Genomic DNA, 15,882 nt, shown 5'->3' on the forward strand with positions numbered 1-15,882 from the left:
CCTGCTCTCTCTCTCTCTCTCTCTCTCTCTCCCCCCGTAGCTGCTGCCAGATTTGCTGAGTGTCTCCAGCACTTTCAGCTACGGTTGGCTCTCACTCACCCCTGGTCTGCTAGCGGCAATGCAGATTATGTTGGCCAGAGCCCCCTCAAACTGACTGAGTGAGTCGACGTTCTCTGCGTAGACGATGTTGTTGGCGTCTCTGCCAGTAACGATTCTCCGCAGTTCATTAACATCCGCGTGACCAATTCCAACAGCGAACAGATGGATGCCTAGCATCAATACAAAGATTATTCGGAATGTTAGTTTTGTTTAATGTTCCTCCTTCCCAGGATAATGCCACACCTCCACCATTTTGTGAAGTCTCCCTCTCAGCCATGCACTTCCTACCAACCACTGAGCTTTTCACAATCTCATGAACATCCTCTCCTCGTGGAGATCTTGTGACACAATGGGTAGCGTCACTGCCTTTGAGTCAGGCATTCTGGAATGGCATAACTCACCATGAATTGGGTGGCACAGTGACTCAGTGCTTAGCACTGCTGCCTCACAGCACCAATGACCTGGGATCCATTTCAGCCTCAGGCAACTGTCGGTGTGGAGTTTGCACATTCTGCCCGTGTCTGTGCAAGTTTCCTCCGGGTGCTCTGGTTTCCTCCCACAGTCTAAGATGTGTAGGTTAGATGGACTGGCCATGCTAAATTGCCCCAGAGTGTGCAGGTAAGGTGGATTAACCATGGTAAATGCAGGGTTACAGGAGTAGGGTAGGGGGTGGGTCTGGATAGGATGCTCTTTGGAGGGTCAGTGTGGACTCGATGGGTCAAATGGCCTTCTTTGGCACTGTAAGGATTGTACAAGCCTATGAACGAAGACATATTCATAACATAGCTTCCAACTTGTGATTCCCTTCAACACATACCAAAGAGAGGCAATAGGGATGGGAGAGTTTCATGGTCAGCCATGTTTGATGCTGGCTGGTGCTGTTTGAGCTACATTCTCCAATTCAGGAACGTGACGGGTTAGCATGTAAACCTACATCAGTGTGTACTTTGACTCCGTCCCTTTATAAGAGAAGGTAAAAGACCTTCCTGCCCAGTACAATGTGGCAACTCTAAGAAATGTCTTGTGGACCTCCTATCCCACCCATTTGGTTCCCACCAATCCAAATTGACCAGCAAACTCCCAGATGAAGGACTAACATTGCACTTGATATAACCAATCTCTGACCAGCTGTTTTTTTTTTCTTAGTGATTAGATTCCTTACAGTAGAGAAACAGGCCATTTGGCCCAACAAGTCCACACCGACCCCCCGAAGAGTAATCCACCTGAACCCGTTCCCCTACCCTGTATTTACCCCTGACTAATTCACTCAACACTATGGCCATGCTAAATTGCCCAATTCGCCTGACCCACACATCACCAACATCCAGTTTCAGTTTCGAAAGCAATTACCCCGTAACGTTTTTCATTGAAACGTAGAAATTAGGAGGATGAGTAGGCCATTCAGCCCCTTTGACCAATCATTCAGTATGATCGTGGCTGGTCATCCAACTCATGGTCATAATGAACTTATTCCTGTGTAAAATGGAGAGGAACTTGAAGAATTGTTTGCAAAGACCGAAATTTGTCGCCCATGAATGAGAGGCTCGCTAATCCATTCCTGCAGGCAGCTGGAAGACAATCACATTTGCTGTGGGTCTGGAGTCACACGTAGGCCAGACCAGGTAAGGACAGCAGACATTCTTTCGTAAAGGAGTTTTCTGACAGGTGGAGACCATTTAGGACTGCGCTGAGGAAGATACTATATTCAAAATGTACGAAACCTGAGGAACTGTATACCACAGAAGGCCATAGAGGCCCAGACACCGAACACATTCAATAAATCGGTAAATATTTAGATAATAAGAACATCGAGAGGGATCGGGAGAGAGCAAGAATATGGCATTGAGATAGGGGATCAGCCACAATCCTGTTGAATGAGAGAGAAAGGCTCAAAGAGTAAAGGACATTTTCAAACTTGATGGGGTTTTAACAACAAATTGGGGTGGCTCAGTGGTTAGCACTGCTGCCTCATAGGGCCAGGGACCTGGGTTTGATTCCAGCCTCGTGTGACTGTCCGTGTGGAATTTGCACATTCTCCCTGTGTCTGTGCGGGCTTCCTCCAGGTGCTCCGGTTTCCTCCCACAATCCAAAGACGTGCAGGCCACGTGAATTGGCCGTGCTAAAGTGCCCATAGTGTTAGGGTGCATTCGTCAGGGGTACACTTAGGGGAATGGCTCTAGGTGCATTACTCTTCAGAGGGGTGGTGTAGACTTGTTGTACTGAAGGGCCTGTTTCCATACTGTAGGGGATCTAATCTGAACAAGGAGTAATAGTTACAAACATATTTAAACAAGCGGTATATCACTGCTAGCTATTTATCAGATTCACCAGTGAGATTTGAACCCCTGTCCCAGTTGGTCAGGCTAGATTTCTGGATGACAGGCCTCCAGTGACATTACCTTGATACCACCATAAATCCAGTACTGTGTCAGCAGGGGAATGACAATTTACAAACAGAGGTGTATAATGTGAAACGTAACAGTGAGATCGGAGATAGCAGTGTTTCTATGCACTTGGACCATCTTATAGAATCACCATGAGACACTGGAGTAGAAGTAGGCCATTCAGCCCTTCGCGTCTCCTCTGCCGTTCATGGCTGATTTGATAATCCTCAATTCCATTTTCTTGCTTTCTCCACATAACCCTTGATCTGTCTCAGTCTTGAACATACTTAATGAGCCAGATTTGACAGCCCTCAGTGGCAGAGAATTCCAGAGGTTCACAACCCTCTGAGAGATGAGATTTCTCCTCATGCTCGGTCTTAAAGGGCAGCCATGGCAAAATGTGCAAATCCTGACATCATACAGCACAGCGGTGAATCCTTTGCCCAATCTTCCTTGTGCTAGCCCTTTGAAAGAGCCATTCAATAACCTGAACTTTTGTGTCCCTATAAGTAAATCCCTTTGCATCTTGTTCTTGAGAGTGTGAAAGGCCCCAGATTTGGCAGGAGGTATGTCCCTGTTCCTTGTTCACGAGTCGCTGTGTGTACATTGAGATTTTTTTTATATCGCACATCTCACAATCTTGAAAAACACATAAGTTGATTAACGCACAGTGAGATTCCACAAACAGCTACGTCCAATGACTAAGGACTCTGGGCACACTGCTCCTGGGGATGCAATCCCAGTAAACCCTCTGCATTTTCGATATTTTCTGCTCCCTCCCCGTCAACACCCTGTCCCCCCCAACCATAACCACCCCTCCCACCCCCCCCACCCCGCAACCCCCCAACTCCACCTCTCCACCTCACTTTGACCAGAATAAGTGCACCATTCCAGCTCGCGGGAAACCTCTCCTCCAGAATGTGAGGGGTGTGGAATACAGGCAAATACCTGCAGCCTCTGCCCTCCTGACAGCTTCTGTAACTCCATCATCAGAGCGCCCATCTGTCACCAGGACCAGCAGGGCTGGGACACCGGGGCGTCTCCCAGCTGCCTGCTGGAATACGTAATCCAGGACAAAATTGATCGCCTTCCCTGCAGAGGAACAGAGAATAGGATTTATGAAACAGGAAAGGGAAAAGCTCGCATCATTTTTTAATCACATGTCCCACCATCTCGGGAAACGTGCCAGCAAACTGACACACACTACCATCGTAATCCTGTCCCTTCATCGCCACTTGATGGAGAGTGTGTTCCGGAAAATAAATGATTGAAAAAAAGATCAATTGCTCCTTCCGAGGAAGTCAGCGTGCTTGATTCCACTGATCACTATTCAATCATGGGAGTGTCACTGGGACAGCCTCCATTCAATGCTCTTGAAATATTGTCAGTGAGATGCCTTCAAAACACCACTGTGCCCCCAAGCGATGTAGGTAACGATGTGATGTAGGTACGTCAGCCAACGCTTTGTGGCAGTTTGACCCAATCGAATTGCTCACTGGGCCATTTCAGAGTTCTACATAAAATTACAGAGGTTAGAGAAAGCGAGGCTAATAGATATTCCACAGGTCTGTGAATGGAGGAGTTCAGCTTTTAATCAATAATTCAATAGTTTCATGATTATTGCTAATGGGAATACAGGTAGTTCCCCTATAATGCCGTAGCTGCATTCCAGTGAAAAAAAATTTTAAAAATGTGACCCGTGCAAAAAGTGAAATTAGGGCCAGACCGGCAAAAAAAACCACTCACAATCGCTCAAAAATCACCCAAAAGTCTAACATAAAATATAGCACAGCCTGAGTGAAGGTTTGAATCACATCTATGAACAAACTAAAAGTAAATTTTACACAGTACATTTGAAAACTGTCAGATAGCTGCTCTCTGTACAGTATCTCTCACAGAAAGCTGCTCTGTTGGCAGCTGACATCAGTACATGTGCAGAATGGTGTAGACATTTCAGCGCGGAACGGTGTGGATATTTCAGCACGGAACATCGGCACTTGTGCAAAACAAAACCCATGAACCTATTGCCGCTGGAATTGTGAACAGAGGTAAGCTTTCTCAAAAGCACCGCTCGCTAAATCCTCAGCGACATCACAGCCAAATCGCGCTGCCGGAACGCGTGTTATCCTAGAACGGCCTGTCGGAGTTTATTCGGATTTTGTTTTACCGCGGTAAAGTGTAAGCTCATTTCTCCAAGGCCGATTCCATAAACTCTGGATTATCAACCCAATAATATCACTGTGGTATCACACTCCTCCACCCCCATGCACACTTCTGGTGGGGTTACAGTTCAAATTGGCGACCTGACAGTAATCCAGTCAAATATTACAGAGGATCATCATCAATGTTTCTGCTTTGACGATAACACAGTGCCATCAAAGGGTGAGATTTGTAGGTAGCACTGGCTCACATGGAGAAGGGAGCACTCTATCGAGTCATGTTTCTAACGTGACGAGGCGCCAGGAGGTGGGTTTGGCTCCATTTAGGATTGTCAAGCAGTGTCAACCCCACCCTCTAAAAATCAACTTGTTTCATCTGAGGGAGAGTATTCACTGGAGCCTTACTAAATTCATTTCATGAGTTTCGGTTAATTGCACACAGATATTTTCTAATTAACCTATTCAGAGATGTTATTGCACACCTGTGGAGCAGGTGAACCTGGCCCTCCTGACTCAGAGGTAGGGACACTACCACCTGCACACTAGGGCCCACTAGAATATTAATTATATTCAGGTGGTGGGCAATTATAGGGGGCTCAACCGTGCTGTAACAGTCCGTCACACGAAATAGCTGGGAGAGAGTCTAAGACCTAAAAGGGGCCAGGGTTTCGACATTATATGTAGGTCTTTCCCTTTGGGCTCTTGTGGTGCAGTGGTAGTGCCCTAATCTCTGAGCCAGGAGGCCTGTGTTCAAGTCCCACTTGCTCCAGAGATGTGTCATAGCATCCTTGTACAGGGTAATTCGAAATATCTAGATGGAGAGAATCAAAGTATTCGAAGTTTGTGAGAAAATTTGTAGCTCAGGTGCTCGTAGTTGTGGTTCTGTTCGCCAAGCTAGGAGTTTTTCTTGCAAATGTTTCGTCCCCTTTCTAGGTGACATCCTCAGTGCTTGGGAGCCTCCTGTGAAGCGCTTCTGTGCTAATTCCTCTGGCATTTATACTAGTTTGAATCTGCCGCTTCCGGTTGTCAGTTGCTGTCCGCTGCAGTGGCCGGTATATAGGGTCTAGGTCGACGTGTATGTTGATCGAATTCGTGGATGAGTGCCATGCTTCTAGGAATTCCCTGGCTGTTCTCTGTTTGGCCTGTCGTATAATAGTGTTGTTGTCCCAATCGAATTCATGTTGTTTGTCATCTGAGTGTACGGCTACTAGGGATAGCTGGTCGTGTCGTTTCGTGGCCAGTTGGTGTTCATGGATGCGGATTGTTAGCTGTCTTCCTGTTTGTCCTATGTAGTGTGTTGTGCAGTCCTTGCATGAGATTTTGTAAACCACGTTGGTTTTGCTCATGCTGGGTATCGGGTCCTTTGCCCTGGTGAGTTGTTGTCGGAGAGTGGCTGTTGGTTTGTGTTCTGTATTCTGTAGCATAGAACAGACTTGAATGGCAGAGTGGTATTGCTCCTACCTCTGGGCCAAAAGGCCTGGTTCAAGTGTCACCTGTGCCAGACAGGTGTCATAATGGACAGGCTGGTTAAAAATATCTCTGTGCTCACACATAAAGGAACAAGCTGGTTTGTTTGCTGGTTGAATGTTGACAATGTCTTTGCAAGTGTGTTGAGAAAATGGCCAAGAGTGTGGTGCTGGAAAAGCACAGCCAGTCAGGCAGCACCCGAGGAGCAGGAAAATCGACATTTTGGGCAAAAGCCCTTCATCAGGAATACGTTGAGAATATGGTCCAATCCCATCCTTCAGCACCTGGCCCTGTGACATACGGCCCCCCACTGGATCCTATCGGCTTTGTGAGGGGGCTCTTCCCTGGTCAGACCAACCAGAGACAGCCAACACAGACCATGACTGGCCATATCTGGCTCCTGACTGTTTCTCAGTCACGGTCCTGGACACTTACCTGAGAGATATGACATTATAGTCACAGATTAGCCCAGCGAATGCCATCCCATTAACGTCATTGTGAGACTGTGTTCCATGATGATAAGTCGTGATCTGCCCTCTTCCCCCACACACAGGAGCAGACCACCAGAGGCTGCTTTCTGTATAGATCTCCACATCAAGTCCAAGAGCCCCTTAGTATTCAGATACTCAACCTGTTTGAGTCCCACCGCCTTGATATGGAAGTTCCCTTATGGCCTGGAGCAGCTCCCTGTGGGTGCCAAATCGACCAAGTGGAATTTCAATTTTGGACTCATCACTGTACTGAACCACTGACACCTGCATACAGATATACACACAAAATTACAAGGCAAATTCATTCTAACCAAACACAAGTATACAATTTGCATTTGACTTTCCTGTTTTGTGAAACATCAGGATTGCTCATGCTGACAGAAGTGCCTTTGTGGGTGCTTTCTTTCAAGATAATGTTCAGAAATTAGATTAGATTAGTTACAGTGTGGAAACAGGCCCTTCGGCCCAACAAGTCCACACCGACCCACCGAAGCGCAACCCACCCATACCCCTACATTTACCCCTTACCTAACACTATAGGCAATTTAGCGTGGCCAATTCATCTGACCTGCACATCTTTGGACTGTGGGAGGAAACCGGAGCACCCGGAGGAAACCCACACAGACACGGGGAGAACGTGCAAACTCCACACAGTCAGTCGCCTGAGTCGGGAATTGAACCCGGGTCTCAGGCGCTGTGAGGCAGCAGTGCTAGCCACTGTGCCACCGTGCCGCCCACAGGTATTACTGCACAGTCCTGGAGCAAAGGGACTTGATCCTAAAACCATGGTGTTTACATCAGTGACCTGCCCGACCGAATCACGGAATGGCTGCAGCTCAAACAAAGGAGGCCATTCAGCCTGTCCAATCTGCACTGGTGCTTCTGCAAGAGGAGCTTAGCGAGTTCCATCCCACCCTTTCACCATAGCCTTGCCAAGGATGTGCCGTCAGGTGCATAGGAGAAAGCGAGGACCCCAGATGCTGGAGATCAAAGTCAAAAAGTGTGGCGCTGGAAAAGCACAGCCGGTCAGGCAGCATCCGAGGAGCAGGAGAGTCGTCTTCATTCCTGAGGAAGGGCTTATGCTCAAAACGTCGACTCTCCTGCTCCTCAGATGCTGCATGACCGTCTGCTTTTCCAGCACCACACGTTTTCACCCTTCAGGCGTATATACAATTCCCTTTCGAAAGCCATTGTTGAATCTGTCCCCACCAGCATCATGGCCACCCATTCCTGGTCCGACCCCATCTGTGCATCAAAAGATTTTCCTCCTGCTGGTCTTTTTGATTCGCTGGCCAAATATCTGTATCCTTTGGCTCTCGGCACTCCTGAAAATGGGAACAGTTTCTCACGACCTATTCTGTCTCTACTCTCTACCACCCTGAGCATCTCAATCAAATATCCTCCGAGCCTTTCTCTTTTCTAAGTTGAAACCTGTAGTACGCTTGACCTTCGACCCTAACCATGAAATGACCAAACTGATGCCTTGGTAAAATCCATAGGCAAAAAGAAGTTAATCCTATATGATGTTTGGCTTGTTCACAAGAGCGAAACAGTTCATAAAATCATAACAAATAGGAACAACAGCAGGCCATTCGGCCCCTTGTGTCTGTTCTGCCATTCAAGAGGATCATGGCTGATGCGACACTCCTCACATCCACTTTCCTGCCCTTTCTTTGTAACCCTTGATTCACCGACTCATCAAGAATCTCTCTCTCAGCCTTAAATATAGGCAAGGACTCTGCCCCCACTGCTCTCTGTGGTAAGGAGTTCCAAAGACTCAGAAGAAAATCCTCCTCACATCTGCCTTAAATTGGGGCCCGTTTTTTCTGAGATTATGCCCTGTGGTTTTAGGCCTTTCCATGAAGGGAAACACTCTCTCAACATTGACCCTGTCAAGCCTCTTAAGACTCGGATATGGTTCAATGAGATCACCTCTCGTTTTTCTAAATTCCAGTGAGTAGAGTCTTAATCTGTTTCTTTATTCATTCACAGGATGAGGGCGTCGCTGGCTGGGCTGCGTTTATTACCCATCTCTAACTGCCAGAGTACAGATAAGAGTCAACCACATTGCGTGGGCCTGGAGTCACACATAGGCCAGACCAAGTAAGGACAGCAGACGTCCTTCTCTAAAGGTAATTAAGTGAATTGGATGGGTTTTCTGGTCATCACTAGATTCTTAATTCTAAATTTTAACCCAGGTCCCCAGAACATTGTCTGCGTCTCTGGATTAACATTTGAGCAATAATACCAGTAGGCCATCGCCTCCACAGTGTAACCTGTTTAGCAATTGCTCATCAGACAATCGTCCATATCAGTGATCATCCCGGTCCCTTTCTCACGTGTGTGTGGGGGCACTGGGGTGGAACAGGCCTACCTGAGTGGCATCGGTGCCAATGCGAGGTAGGTGAGAGACCACGTTGTACAGGAACTGTTTCACTTTCTGAAAGTTACTCTCTTGAATACTCCAGGAGCCGTCGACCAGGAACACGATGTCAGCTCGTGCTCTGCTGCACACTGCAAACAACACAAAGCAAGTCAGGTCTCATCAGACAGGAGGAGGAGAAGGAGCAGTTCCTCGAGACAACTCTATCAGGCTTGACCCACCTCCAGACCACATAGAAATACAAGAACCCAAAGCAGGGGAAGATCATTTGGCCCCCTCAAGCCCTCTTTCCTATTCAACAAGACCTTGGCGGACTTGGTTGTGCTATCAGGATAAAGTGACAACTGCAGATGCTGGAGATCAGAGTCGAGAGTATGGTGCTGGAAAAGCACAGCAGGTCAAGCAGCATCTGAGGAGAAGGAGAATCGACTGATGAAGGGCTTCTGCCCTAAACATCAATTCTGCTGCTCCTCGGTTGCTGCCTTAACTGCTGTGCTTTGCCAGTGCCACACACTCGGTTGTGCTATCAGCTACACTTAGCATCCTGACCCACAATGCCCTTGACTTCCTTGCTGGTAAAATATCTGTCTAACCCAGCTTTGAATAAATTCAATGACCTTGTCTCCATTGATCTCTGGGATGAAGAAAGACAGAGGTTCATCTCCCTCTCTTCCAGCCTAGTTAACTGCATCAGGTGCTCCCAATGTGGTCTTCTCTACATCAGGGGGACCTTCCATAAACTTAGGGAACGGAATTCTGAGCATCTCAGCCGGGACCGCGGGGGGCCGACTGGACGTCCCAGTCGCCGCCCATTTCAATTCCGCCAACCACTCCTTTTCCGACATGACTATCCTGGACCTCCTCCATTGCCACGGTGAATCCTGTGTCTGCGAGGGTTTCCTCCGGGTGCTCTGGTTTCCTCCCACAGTCCAAAAAATCTGCAGGTTAGGTGAATTGGCCATGCTAAATTGCTCATAGTATTAGGTGAAGGGGTAGATTTAGGGGAATGGGTCTGGCTGGGTTGCTCTTCGGAGGGTTGGTGTGGACTTGTTGGGCCGAAGGGCCTATTTCCACACTGTAAGTAATCTAATCTGACTGCAAATTGGAGGAACAACACCTCACCTTCCGCCTGGGCACCCTGCAGCCCAGAGTTCTTCGATTTCAAATAACCTCCCTTCCTATCCCCGACTCCCTTTCCAGCCTCTCCCCCTCTCTTGCACTCCACCAACCACATTCATTCCTCCCATTGACCAACCAGGTCATACCCTCTGCCTGTCTTCACCTATTCCCACTTCACCACCCGCCCCTCAACCCCCTTCCTTTATCTGCAGTTCCCCCTATACCACCCCTCCCAGTCCTGAAGAAGGGTCACACCCAAAACATTGACTTCTCCACCTCCTGATGCTGCCTGCCTTGCTGTGTTCTTCCAGCCTCCCGCCTATCTACCTTGGATTCCAGCATCTGCAGTTTTTCGGTCTTGAAAAAAATCCACAGGCTAACAACCGTCTGAGAGAGAAGAAAATTCTCAGATCCATCTTCAAGTAAGTGCAACCAGGGAGACAATACTGAGATGGAAAGTATAAAATAATGAGAGATAGAGAGCAGAAAGGAAGAAATCTTTCCCCTTTATGGAGGGATCAAGGACTGGGGGGGCACAGATTTAAGGTAGGGGGCAGGAGGATTGGGGGGAGGTGTGGAAATATATCTTTCACTCAGAGGGTGGGGGGCATCTGGAACTCCCTGCCTGTGAGGGTGGTAGAGACAGCAACCTTCCTAACAGTTAAGAAGAATTCAGATGTGCACTTGCAATGCCAAGGCTATGGGGCATGTACTGGCAAATGGGGTTAGAATTGTTGGTTGTATTGACCAGCACAGACTCTATGGGTCGAATGGTCTTTTATCTGAGCTGTAGATCTCGATGACTCCACAATACCTCTCTAAAAGAGTGACCTGTAACCTTGAGGCTGTGCTCTCTATTTCTGAATTTCCCAACATGGGAAACTTCTTCTCATAAGCCACACTGTGGCTTCCTGAAGGGCTTTTGCCCGAAATGTCGATTTTCCTGCTCCTCGGATGCTGCCTGAACTGCTGTGCTTTTCCAGCACCACTCTAATCTAGACTCTGGTTTCCAGGACCTGCAGTCCTCACTTTTGCCTGTTTCATTTAATTTGGTGTCACCAGATCAGTTATAGAGTCATAGAATCATACAACACAGAAACAAACCCTTCGGTCCAACCAGTCCATGCCGACCATAATCCCAATCTAAACTAGTCCCACATGCCTGCACATGCTCATATCTCTCCAAACATTTCTTATTCATGTACTTATCCAAATGTCTTTTAAACATTGTAACTGTACCTGCATCTACCACTTCCTCAGGAAGTTCATTCCACACATGAACCACCCCCTGTATAAAAAGGTTGCCCCTTATGTCTTAACATCTTAAAAATATGCCCCATAGTCTTTAAATTCCCCACACTAGTGAAAAGTACCCTTATCTATACCCGTCATGATTTCCTCTATAAGGTCATGCCTCAAACTTCTAAACTCCAGTGAAAAAAACTCCCAGCCTCTCCTGCTAATTCAAATCCTCCATTCTTGTCAATATCCTGGTAAATCTTTCCTGAACCCTCAACAGTGTAATAGCATCCTTCCTATAACAGAGTGACCAGAACTGGACACAGTACTCCAGAAGAGACCTCACCAATATCCTGTACAACCTCAACATGATGCCCTATTCAAAAGCATTGACCACCCTCTCTACTTGTGATACAAACTTCAAAGAATTATGTACATGAACCTCTAGGCCCTTCTGTTGAACAACACTACCCAAAAACATGCTTCGAAATGTATAAGTCCTTTCCCTGTTTGTTTATACAAAATGCAACACATGCATTTATCCAAATTAAACTCCATCTGCCCCTCCTCAGCCCATTGACCCAACTGATCAAGATCTCTTTGTAATCCTGGATAACCTTCTTCACCGTCCACTATACCACCAATTTTGGTGTCATCCGCAAACTTACGAACCATGCTTTCTATGTTCTCATCTAAATTATTTATATAAATTACAAAAAAAAGTGGACTCAAAGGTAGAAGAGGGTGGTAGAGGGTTGTTTTTCAGACTGGAGGCCTGTGACCAGTGGAGTGCCACAAGGATCGGTGCTGGGTCCTCTACGTTTTGTCATTTACATAAATGATTTGGATGCGAGCATAAGAGGTACAGTTAGTAAGTTTGCAGATGACACCAAAATTGGAGGTGTAGTGGACAGCGAAGAAGGTTACCTCAGATTACAACAGGATCTTGATCAGATGGGCCAATGAGAAGTGGCACATGGAGTTTAATTCAGATAAATGCGAGGTGCTGCATTTTGGGAAAGCACACCTTAGTAGGACTTATACACTTAATGGTAAGGTCCTAGGGAGTGTTGCTGAACAAAGAGACCTTGGAGTGCAGGTTCATAGTTCCTTGAAATTGGAGTCGCAGGTAGATAGGATAATGAAGGCGGTGTTTGGTATGCTTTCCTTTATTGGTCAGAGTATTGAGTACAGGAGTTGGGAGGTCATGTTGCGGCTGTACAGGACATTGATTAGGCCACTGTTGGAATATTGCGTGCAATTCTGGTCTCCTTCCTATTAGAAAGATGTTGTGAAACTTGAAAGGGTTCAGAAAAGATTTACAAGGATGTTGCTAGGGTTGGAGGATCTGAGCTATAGGGAGAGGCTGAACAGGCTGGGGCTGTTTTCTCTGGAGTATCGGAGGCTGAGGGGTGACCTTATAGAGGTTTACAAAATTACGATGGGCATGGATAGGGTAAATAGGCAAAGTCTTTTCCCTGGGATGGGGGAGTCCAGAAGTAGAGGGCATAGGTTTAGGGTGAGAGGGGAAAGATATAAAAGACACCTAAGGGTAGTGCATGTATAGAATGAGCTGCCAGAGGAAGTGGTGGAGGCTGGTACAACTGCAACATTTAAGAGGCATTTGGATGGGTATATGAATAGGAAGGGTTTGGAGGGATATGGGCCGGGTGTTGGCAGGTGGGACTAAATTGGGTTAAGATATCTGGTCGGCATGGACGGGTTGGACCGAAGGGTCTGTTTCCATGCTGTACACCTCTATGACTCAGCACCGAACCCTGTGGAACACCTCTCGTAACAGGCCTCCTGTCCGAAAAACATCCACCATCACTCTCTGTCCTCTGCGCTAAGCCAATTTTGTATCCAATTGGCAAGCTCACCCTGAATCCCATGTGATCTAACATTAGTAATCAGTCTACCATGTGGAACCTTGTCAAAGGCTTTACTGAAGTCCAAGTAAACAATATCTACCACTCTGCCCTCATCAATCTTCTTGTCACTTCCTCAAAAAACTTAAGTTTGTGAAACACGATTTCCCTCACACAAAACCACGTTGAATATCCCCAATCAAATATATATAAATCCTATCTTTCAGAATCACCTCCAACAATTTACCCATCACTGAAGTCAAACACACAAGTCTATAATTTCTCACAGAGTCATAGAGATGTACAGCTAGGAAACAGACCATTCGGTCCAACTCGTCCATGCTGACCAGATATCGTAACGTAATCTAGTCCCATTTGTCAGCGCGTGGTCCATATCCTTTAAGCCCTTGCTATTCATATCCCCATCCAGATACCTTTTAAATCTTGTAAATGTTGTACAACTTCATCTGAAAGCTCATTCCATACATGCACCACCCTTTGCGTGAAAAAATTTAAATCTTTCTCTCACACCTTAACCCTATGCCCTCTAGTTTTGGGCTCCCCCACCCCAGGGAAAAGAACTTGTCTATTTACGCTATCCATGATTTTATAAACCTCATAAGGTTTCAACTTCTGACGCTCCAGAGAAAAAAGCTCCATACTATTCAGCCTCTCCCTATAGCTCAAACCCTGGCAACATCCTTATAAATCTTTCCTGAACCCTTTCAAGTTTTACAACATCCTTCCTAGGACATAGACCAGAATTGCACGCAATATTCCAAAAGTGGCCTAACCAATACAGCCACAACTTGACCTCCCAACTCCTATACTCACTGCTCTGATCAATAAAGACAAGAGTACTAAACGCCTTCTTTATTATCCTATCTACCTGAGACTCCACTTTCAAGGAACTATGAACCTGCACTCCAGTTCTCCTGTACTCCAAGGTCTCCTTACATTCTTAAACAAAGACACAACATTAGCCACTCTCCAGCCATTCAGCATCTCACCAGTGGTTACAGATGATGCAAATAATTCTGCAAGGGGCCCCACAATTTTCTCCCTAACTTCCCACAATGTCCTGGGATACACTAGACCAGGTCCCAGAGATTTATCCACCTTTACATTTTCTAAGACCATAAGACCATCAGCACTTCCTCTTCTGTAATGCGAACTGTTTTCAAAACTTCAATAATTATTTCCCGATTTCTCTAACCTTTATTTCTTTGTCCATAGTAAAAACTGACATGAAATATTCATTTTAATCTCTCTCCCAACTCCTGAGGTTCCTCTTTGATCTTTACAGGGCACTACTCTCTCTCTAGTTGCTCTCTGGTCTGAATGTACAGAGGAACCTTAATTATCCGAGCAACACAGGTAGGGAGTCATTTGTTTGGATAGTCAAATGTTCGGATACTCGAATGCAGGATAACACAGTTTCGCCCAGCATCAGGACATTGTGATCTTGCTGGAAAATCCGAAATTCGGATAATCGAATGTCTGATAATTGAGGTTCCACTGTACTTGTAGAATCACTTAGCATTATCCTTAACCTAACCTGCCAATGCTATCTTATATTCCTGCTTTGCCTTCCTGATCGGTCTCTCGACACACGTTATACTGTTCAAAAGGTTCATCTGACCCAGTTGTCTGTATCTAATATATGATTCGGTTTTATTCTTGACTAGAACCTCAATATCTGTATTCATCTATTGTTCTCGAATCCTACTGGTCTGACCTTTCACTCAAACAGAAATATAATGACTCTGAACTCTTGTAATCACACCTTTGGAAGCCTCCCAGTTATCAGACATCCCTTCATCTGCAAGCAGCCTACTCCAATCAACTTTTGAAAGTTGTCTCATACTATTAAAATTTGCCTTACTCCAACTAAAAACTTTAACTTTTATGGAAGGCTTTTCCATAACTCTCTTAAAACTAATAGAATTATGATCACTAGACCCAGAGTGTTCCTCTACTAACACTTCCCTGTCTTATTTCCAAAGAGAAGGTCAAGTTTTGCTGTTTCTCTAGTCGGAGGATTGACATATTGATAACGAAAATTTTCTTGAACACACGTAACAAATTCTTCACTATGCAAACCTTTAACACCAGGTAAGCTCCGCCAGTCTCAGAACCCATCAAGATCTCTGTTTTCTTTCAGTTCTGATCCTTTACATATCCCCAGCCTTCACAGCCCAGTCACTATCGCCCATGCCTTCAGTTGATGGCCCTAAACTCTGGAATTTAATAATTCCTCTTCAATTTTTCTCCATGTCCCCTGTTTTCAGCTGCTCTTTAACACCTACTTCCATGACTCTTGTCACCTGTCCTCATGTCTCCCTCGATGGTTTGGCTCTTGCTCAAAGGGCTGAATGGCCTACTCCCACACTTATTTTCTATGTTTGAAGAACAGTCTTTTCTTTTTAATTGAAGGGTTAGTTTAAACAGAATCAAAGAGGCAGGACAGCAGAGAAGGAGTTAACTCATTCCATTGTATCAGCGCTGGAAACCTTTCAGATTTGTCCCCCTTTCCCCGGTCTTTCCTCGCAGTCCTGTAAATTCTTGTCCTTTAACATTTTTATCCAATTCTGAACAACTGACTTTCCTTCCTCCATCCTTTCAAACATTCCCCATCCCAACAACTCGCTGCATTTTCTGACGTCACCTCAC

The 15,882-nt window shown here is 46.1% G+C and overlaps 1 protein-coding gene across 1 annotated transcript in view; it reads right to left on the reverse strand.

Annotated features, from left to right (window-relative positions):
- Window positions 1–15,882, reverse strand: part of col7a1 (collagen, type VII, alpha 1) — a 363,650-nt gene that overhangs the window by 226,802 nt on the left and 120,966 nt on the right. The window contains exons 28-31 of the mRNA XM_060835829.1: window positions 8,975–9,114; window positions 6,741–6,864; window positions 3,432–3,575; window positions 100–269 (exon numbers count right to left, since the gene is read on the reverse strand). Coding sequence (XP_060691812.1) covers window positions 100–269; window positions 3,432–3,575; window positions 6,741–6,864; window positions 8,975–9,114 — 578 coding nt within the window. The remainder of the gene's footprint in view (window positions 1–99; window positions 270–3,431; window positions 3,576–6,740; window positions 6,865–8,974; window positions 9,115–15,882) is intronic.

The sequence above is a fragment of the Hemiscyllium ocellatum genome, chromosome 14 (genome assembly GCF_020745735.1).
Source record: "Hemiscyllium ocellatum isolate sHemOce1 chromosome 14, sHemOce1.pat.X.cur, whole genome shotgun sequence".
In the NCBI taxonomy this organism is placed as follows: Eukaryota; Metazoa; Chordata; class Chondrichthyes; order Orectolobiformes; family Hemiscylliidae; genus Hemiscyllium; species Hemiscyllium ocellatum.